The sequence below is a fragment of the Melanotaenia boesemani genome, chromosome 7 (assembly GCF_017639745.1).
Source record: "Melanotaenia boesemani isolate fMelBoe1 chromosome 7, fMelBoe1.pri, whole genome shotgun sequence".
Taxonomy (NCBI): Eukaryota; Metazoa; Chordata; class Actinopteri; order Atheriniformes; family Melanotaeniidae; genus Melanotaenia; species Melanotaenia boesemani.
Genome location: NC_055688.1, coordinates 26,052,463 through 26,061,098, shown reverse-complemented (window position 1 = coordinate 26,061,098; position 8,636 = coordinate 26,052,463). Strand labels below are relative to the sequence as shown.

Sequence of the window (8,636 nt, the reverse complement as noted above, 5' to 3'; positions counted from 1 at the left end):
GGGCTGTGACAGATTAGGGAGAGATGATCCCTACTTATTACAATGTCTATGCCAATTACATTGGCAGGCTTTAGACCAGATTCTGGTCCTCTTGCTCTGGAGCACTGGTGGATTTGCAGCCTTTCAGGTAGTTAATTGCACTCCTCTGGGGCAGCGGGTCTAAATCGGTTTGTGATCACACAGCTAGAATGAAAATAACCAGTAAAATGAGTGCTGCTCTGAACCATCACAACTTTGGAAAGCCACTTGGACTTTTTATCTCTGGAGTGGCAATCTATATATCACATATCTACATGGCCTGGACACATGTAGATATGTGAAATATAGCTGTGATCAGACTCCATTTGGAATAATTTGAGCCAAAGATGGAGAGCCATTTATCAGTGTAAGGTATTGATCAGGCTGGTGCACTAATAACAGATACTGTAATTCATTAGATTTAAAGTATAAATCAGTACAGATATAAGCACACTAACCAAAACTGAAAGTATCTATTTTCAACAGGTATCCCCAAGGACAATATTTGTTCTTTGGAGAAATTTATTCAAAATGTCAACACACGTCATATGTCTTCTGCATTTATTATGCAACAAATATATTAACCTGTCATCAAGGAGGAGTCTGAATTGTTTTACATTTCACTGAAATCTGTTGATCTGTCACATGGTAATTTGTGTCTCTGTTGGAAACTACAGCATTGTTGATTAATGGAATAATGGGACATTATGGAAAATGTTTATTTTCTGCTAAGACTAAGAAGGTTAATTAAGATGGTCTGTCTGCAGATTAACTTAGTAGGAGAAAACAGCAGGAAATACATAGCCAGACTATCAATAGGTGTCAAAATCCCACCATCTTGTTTCAAGCCCACTATCTCAAAAACTGTAAGAAGCAGGAAACATAGAAATGTTGGTAAAAACATTCAACGCTCTTAAAGCACAATAATAACCGTGAGTAGAAAAACCAAATTCCCATTTGTTACAAAAATCACAACCAATTATACTGAACCCTGCTTGTATTCATCACCAGTCTCCATGGAGACCTTGGATCGATGGGAGGATCCGCCCAGCATGGAAGCCGTCTGTGGAAAATAAAGAAGCAGGTAATAGAGAAATGAAGCAGAGCATTGAAGTGCCCAGAGGATAAAACATAACCACGCATTCCCCCTACTGTGATGTAGATGAAACTTCAGGAAAGTGAGGGGGAAAAAATAGACTGTGTCGCACACACACACACAATAAACTGCAATCTGATCAAAAACAACTATAGGATTTGGGATTATTAAAATATTTCCAGCATATTGTTCATGATACCTTGACTGAATTATAAATGCAGCTTCTAGCTGTTGTTTCTGGAGAAATGACAGCAAGAGTAACCAAGTAGAATTCATATAAAGTATTCTGCAGACTGGAATAATGTAAAAAAAGACAAATGGAAAGCAGGGGATTTAATGGAAAGTAAATTAATGAAGCATTTTCTTACCACTTATATCAAATAACCTTATGATACACGATCCATTTTCCTTGGCTTGAAATTGATTAAACACCCTTCACATGTATAAATTGATGCAGACAGTTAAGCTAGCCGTTCTCTTTGACAGTGTGTGTTGTGGACTGCTGAATAGGCTTTTTCAAACCAGAGGATTCAGTTGTCCTTTAAGCCTCTGATTGTTGGTACAATGTGTTTTATAGTGCTGAGTTAGCTGTTCCAAGCTAGAGGGGTCATCTGTCCCATTAGCCCCCGATATTACAAAAACACTCATTAAGCTTTCATGTTCTTTTAGTCGCTGTGGGCTTTGTTATTCTCCTCTCTAAGGAAAATGATAAGAGTATTCTTTTAGCTGCTACCATTTATGTCTGCTTCTAAGAAGGGATGCTGCTGTCTCAAGGTTGGTAAAGGTCAGAAATGATGGAGGGATTTCAATGTTCCACTGCAGAGAAATTCAGGTTTAAGAAGAAATATAACAAAAAACATAGAAAACTTATTTAAATGCCTCTGTGGCTTCAAATTGAGGCAAATGATTTTGCTCATTTTCCTATAAGATGGTCAAATAAGATTATATGTGTGAGGCAGAAGGTGGATATTGAGAGAACAAGACACAAGTGGACACAGGCCTGTAAGGTTCAAAAGACACTTGGTGCCACTTTACTTAAATTTTCAAAGTTACAAAGAAAAGTTCACGTAGTTGACATGGCGAAGATTTCAATTTCAAATCACTGAACATATCCAATGTCGGGAGGCAGAGCAGAGTCTTGTCTCTGCTTGACGTTCTATGTCCTCCCAGCTCAGGAGTAGCCTCTCCTCTAGTGTCCATGCACAGTCAAAAGGCCTCAGCAGGGCCTACTGAACAAATTGAAAAAGAACAGATTTGCAATGCAGGTCTTGCAGTTAGCTTTTCTACCCCACTATCTCTCTGCAATGCAACTTGCTACCTCCTGAGATTGGGAGAAGAACCAAAAGGACACTAGACAGCATCAACATAGCAACAAAGTATTGTAGCAGCCAAATAGGCATCACTTCTGATTTGAGATGCATAGAGCTGGACCTGGCCAGGTAAATCTCTCTTTTACAGATACACGATGAGAAACATGCAACAACAACGACAATACAGCATTAATCTCATTGCTTCCTGGGCTTTCTGGAACATTCAAGATCAACAATTAGGTAATTTACAATCCTCCATGAAATAACAGGGAAGGAGCATCTCAGAGCCTGAAACTGTGGCAGCAATTTGGAGAGACATGGTTGAACATTGGAAAGAACCCAACGGTGGAACACAGAACATAAGATAAACTGCTAATCAGCTGGATTTGGGGGGGGGGGGGGGATGTCTACAATCAAGCCTCCCTCAAGAAACATATTTACATCCAATACATCAGCTAATTTATTTGGGCTCACAGACTGACCAGAGACACTGATATGGACATTCAGCAACAGGAAAGAAAGAGGACTAAGATAAAGGGAGTAAAAGAAATAACAGAGAAGCGTTCATGTTTGAAGGAGTTTAAGATTGCAGATTTTGGGAGGGTAGAAGCAGCAAGTGGACAGACTGTGACTAAATTTTGCAGGGGCTTGACAGTTTTAGTTGAAACCGAACAGGCTCTCTGTTTTCTGTCTGAGGAAAGAGTGGAGCACTTGCAAACAAAGAGTTTGTATGAGGTCGACTGAAGAGAGCGATTTGTATGAAGGGCAAGGATTACAAGATCAAGTTCAGGAGCTAAAAGATGGATTGCTGCCAAGGTAACTGGAAAAAGAGACATTGGAATGGCTTCAGATCTGTGTCGAGTTAACGGAGTTTCCTGTGGTCAGCTGATGGCAAAGTGAAATGGAGTGGAGCTACCAAATGTAGCCGATTTCATCATCCTTGTCCTCGTCCTCGTCTTCATCATCCTCGATGGTTCCTCTAGGGTGGATCCTGCCCCGTCTCTTCTTCTGCCGCCCACTTCGCCCGCTCTGTGATGGCTCCTCCTCCTGGTCATCAAGGAGAATTACTGCACCACCGCTGCCAAAATCCCCCGATGTCTCCTGATCCTCGTCTGTAGGTAGATTACCAAAAACACAGACAAACAGATTAGAAGTAAAGAAGTTTCTTGAGTCAAGAAAAACAGGATAAAAAAAAAGGGAATATGGTTTCTGGGATTCCACTGATTCTGCTTTGCACTGCAGTTCGACTGGTTGTTTCAAGTCACATTAAAATGGTTGCAACAGACACTTAAAAATCTCATTTTGCCAGCTCATGCATCCATGCTTTGGATCCAATTAGCAAAAATTGGACTTCATGTGGGCTTTCTTTCTGTCCACATTTTCCAACCTGGTCTGTGATTCAAACAAAGGCCTCAAATGTGTTAGCTTTTCATTTTTCATTCCACTGTTAATATAGCCTAATTGAGCCACTAGTGAGGGTGTAAACTTTTGTTATTAGGAGTTGATCCCTGTAAGTCAACTGTGTGATTGACTGGTAAATTCTGTTTTTATCCAGGCAATAATTAGCAGAAGAGACAAAGAAACAGAACCAAGCCTCCTGTTCATTATTCCTCCATCCAATACAGTGAAAAGCTAGGGGGCTGCTTGTCAGCTAACTTGCTTCAGTGATTTTTGGCTAATGGCTGGTGAATACTGCATCCAGTGTAGTCACAGTGTGAACAGGACTCATTATAGCAACTTATGCTACATGTGTTGTTTTGGAAGTGGAGGAATCTTTTAGAGATAATTTAAAAATAGGCCATTTGCACCTCAGTATGAATGTTCTCTGGTCGAGTGGTACATTTTAGTGTCTTGTGTTTAAGGTATTCAGTGGTGAGTTGCAGTCCTTGTATGCAGGGGGAAATGGGAAAACTCCAAGCTGCTTCAGCCTGAGGCCATTCAGGCAGTTAGATGAGCTTGTTAGACCAAAAACAAAAGACAGCTATTCTAAGTGTGTGTGTGTGTGTGTGTGTGTGTGTGTGTGTGTGGCTAAACAGACACCTCATCAATATTGGAAGCTGCAATTACTAGCTTTAAACCAGACTGACATTCCAGTCAGCTTTAATCTGTGCCTGTGAGTTGACCAACTGGTAATCAGTATAATCAGTATGTCTACCTGGATTCTTTCTTGCTAATTATTGTCCTTTTTCCCCCACAGTGAAACTCCTCAGTCATTGATTTTCAGCAAAATGCTGCTTTTGACTTTCTTTTTTGTCATTTCCTCTGAATTTCTGCTACAGCCTTGCGAAGCATGACTTTGATATGTCAAACTACCAAATTATTCACTATTTTAGTTTAAATGAAAAATTCGCCGGCAGGTTTTGATAACTCTCTTCCACAAGGTACAACTCAGTCTGCACGACAAATTCATATTTCTGGCAGATTTCTTCAGACATGGCTGTCTGCTGACAAGCGTGACAAACATTTCTACTTGACTCCCTAGGTGAAAAGGGTTTTATCAAGTCTACATTTGCATGATATCTGAAGCAAATTGGGTCATATATATAAAAAAAACTCAAGCCTAATTGTATGTGTTTCTTAACTGAGTATAGTAAAGAAAAAGACAGAAGCTTTACTGAACAAAAAAGCTAAGAAAATCTACTAAACCAGGTCTATGTGTTTCTCTGGTATTTTAGGTTTTAATGAGAAGCGCTTGCTAATCTGTAGGAGATTAGAAAATGAGAGAAAAGACAGAAGTTCATTTGCTCTCCTACATGGAAACACTAACAATGAGAAACTGAGATAAATTGGCGCCAGTGGGAGAAACGCTACCAGTTTTGTTGTTCTGCTACAGGTGTGCATGTGTTAATGTGCCCTGTGTGGTCTCATGTGTGTTGTCCTGATAAACTGCTGGTAAAGGACTTTTTAAGCCCCATAAACTCTTTCAGCTTGGCACAGTCTGTAACTGGCCACACACAGCAGCACAGACACACTGTGGATCTTTCATGTGGTCTGCCAGTGTTTAACTTGGTAAACTGTGGCTGGACTTTCAGATCACGTCTGTTTTATTTGATGCTGGTTTAAAAGAAATACGTTGGATCTCATGCTCCTGTTTGGCGCTGTTGGATATTTAACCCTACCTATGCTGCTCAGTTCTCTGCTGCTTTTAATCAGCTTTCTGTCCTTCCTGAATTTTCCTTCTCTGGTACAGAGGAGCTCAGATCCTACAACAGCAATTGCAACTTTATTTACAATGCACTTTAAAAAGCTCCTGGTTTGAGTCTTCGACCTCATAGGAAGAAGATTTTTGGCTCAAGCTTTGGCTGGGCTTGGGTTTGAGCAGTGGTCTTTCTGGAGTTTGCATGTTTTTCCCCATGCATGCATGGATTCTATCCAGGTAATCCAGCTTCCTCCAACAGTCCAAAGACGTGCATGTTTCAAAGCCAAAAAATATTAATAGAGAAATAAAATAAACATAAAATTAACATAACCATGATAATAATAAGAAAGATAAGAGTAAAGTCTAAGATCCTTTTTCTGGAAAACTTGAGTTTAAGGCAAAATCAAACACAACAGACCACCTGTTGGGTAGGACAAGCTCTTAATCATCTATGTTAATTATAATCAATAATAAGCAATCAATATATTAGTTTTGTTGCTGTAGTAGTGACTTTGACATAGTGTCAATGAACATGACAGAAGCTCCATCAATGCAGTGAATGATGTGTCTCATTTAACATCTCTGATTGGCTGGAGCTAAGGGGGTGGTTCTTTTCATTTTATCATGTGTGGAAAGAGGAGAGAATGTTGGTACCGGCTGATGTTACAGCTGCTTTTGGCTAATAGCGGAGCTTGTTTGTTTGTTTGTTTTGGCGTTGTTGTAACCCACAGCAGTCTGTATCTTCCTCTTAATAAATCATCAATACTGAATCACACTTTGCCGTTCTGAAGGAGGTAAAATTTGTGACTTTAGATATGCTGTGATTATAATTAATCATGGGCTTGATTTTTTTTGGTGCCCCCTCTGGAACTTGGTGCCCTACGTGCAGTGTGTGATGCACGTGGTGGGAGTGGCGCCACTGGTACCAGAACATTGGAAAAATTAAAAAAGGGGGACATTTTACAAGTATCATTTCATTCAAAAGACACTTTGTGTGTTATTTTCCACAATTAGCTCGTTTCTTAACCATCCACAGAATGTCTGCATCCCTACTCGCTTTCTCTGTCCCTGAGGTCAGCTGCTCCTGCAGGTACTGAGGTCCAGGAGGAAGGTCAGTGGGGAAAGGGCCTTCTCCATTGTTGCTCCCCGACTGTGGATTAATCAGCCTTTCAGAGAGAGCCCTTCACTGTCCACTTTTTAAAATTTGTCTTAAAACCCTATTTTATTCTTTGGCTTTCAGCCTCAGCAAGACTTACTTTTGTATTAAACTTATTTAATTGGCTTTATTGTGTTGAATTTTAGTTAAGTTTGATTTTTATTTTTATCTGTATCCTGATTTTACTTGCATGCAACACTCTGTTTCAGCTGTAGGTGTTTTAAAGTGTTTTAGAAATTAAGTTGGTATGGTATAATATGGTATGGTATGGTGTAGTCTTACCACAGTTGGGGTTGCCTTGTTTTCTAGAGCCAGCAATCTCGTTGCCATATTTGTCCACGCACCAACACTGGCCTGTGCTGCCGTGACACTGGGTTGGTTTGTAGTAGCCCTCCTCAGTACAGCGAGGAATATAAGAACCTAGAGACAAATTGAGGAGAGAGAAAGAAACAAAAAAAAAAAAAAAAAAAGAAGAAGAAAGAAGAAAGAAAGAAAAAAAAGAGGGTTAAGGGAAATGGGGTATAAAAGATTATATAAAAGGTTATAAACATCATGTTGATAAAAATGGAACATTTAATCTGATCTCTGCTCAGCAGGGGTTACATGCACATGCCCTGAAGCTGCAAACCAAAGTTCTTCTGTATTCACAGAGGGAGATCAACAATCAATTACTGCTGTGAAGGTTGAAGGACAACAACCATACATCCAGCTTAAGGGGAAAGCAGTCACTCTCAATAACACACAAACAAGCATCTGCACTCTCTCTCACACACACACACACACTCCTATTTTCTGTTACCTTCATTTGACCCAGTCGCAGCTCATTTTTCAAGCGTCTTTTCCTTTGAGCTGGAACACTACACAATCTGCCCGCAGGGAACAGGTGACATATCTACGAAATGCCTGGATGTGCTTTATCCTGTTGTTTTAAAGTATATTGTTGCCATGTCCCATTTTAAAATGTGGGAGAGAACTACATTTCTCATTACAGCACGTGTGTTATCATCCAAGAGTATCAAAGGGACAGTGACTGACAGCTGTCACTTCTTCACACTGACCTATTAGACTCGTTCTTCGACTCTGATTCTGGATCTTGCTTTTCTCAGTTTGACAAGGCAGTCCTGCAACAAGAGAGGGTGCAAAATGAGTTAATTAAATGTTTTTTTTTCTGTCCCTCTAAACAACCAAAACCTATAACATCTGTCCTTTAGTCTTGCCACACTTTACTCTAGTTACTTGGTACCATCCTCTAACAGCATAGTAATTTCTTAAATTAGCCACCACGTCTTTAGATTCCTCCATCCGTCCTCTTTAACAGTCCCTCTACAAGATTTCACAGGAGGTTTTCAGTCTTTGTCTGCATCTAATTTGATACCTTCCTTAAGCTATAATTACCTTCAAGCACCACACTCTTGTTTTCCCCATCAGCTCTTGACATCACTACCACTGCACCATGGCTCATGTGGCAGTAATTAACTGTTTTACAATCTGTGTTGTTTTTCTTTCTTTTTTTTTTGTCTTTTTGGTGATCACTGGTTTTAAGCTATTAAGACCTAAGGTGCCCTCTGAGCAGGGTATACTTACTGTATGTTGCATCAGCTTTAAACAGCTTAATAACATGTTCCTTGCACCATGGTCAAGCCATGGATGCAGAGATAATACCAACCTTGTAGAACAAATTTATCATATTATTAGAATTAGAATTAAAAGTGATTCTGAAATATAAATCCAGTTGCATAAAATAGAATAGAATATTTTTACTTTTATTGTAACAAGTACAACATTAAGTCTTGTCCCCAACATTTACTTTATTGCTGTTTAAGGTTTTCTCCTTATCCTTTATGGAAGTACTTAAAGTTATACTACATAAGTTTTCAAACTGTACATTGCTGGGTTTGTCATTGCCCTGCAGTGTCC

At 39.6% G+C, this 8,636-nt stretch overlaps 1 protein-coding gene across 4 annotated transcripts in view; it reads right to left on the bottom strand.

Moving 5' to 3' along the window:
* Nucleotides 1–2,117: 2,117 nt before the first annotated feature.
* Nucleotides 2,118–8,636, bottom strand: part of spock1 (SPARC (osteonectin), cwcv and kazal like domains proteoglycan 1) — a 104,685-nt gene continuing 98,166 nt past the window's right edge. For all 4 annotated transcript variants that reach the window (XM_041991174.1, XM_041991177.1, XM_041991175.1 and 1 more), the window contains 3 exons: nucleotides 7,778–7,840; nucleotides 7,002–7,139; nucleotides 2,118–3,536 (listed from right to left, as the gene is read on the bottom strand). In XM_041991174.1, coding sequence (XP_041847108.1) covers nucleotides 3,337–3,536; nucleotides 7,002–7,139; nucleotides 7,778–7,840 — 401 coding nt within the window. In that variant the 3' untranslated portion in view covers nucleotides 2,118–3,336. The remainder of the gene's footprint in view (nucleotides 3,537–7,001; nucleotides 7,140–7,777; nucleotides 7,841–8,636) is intronic.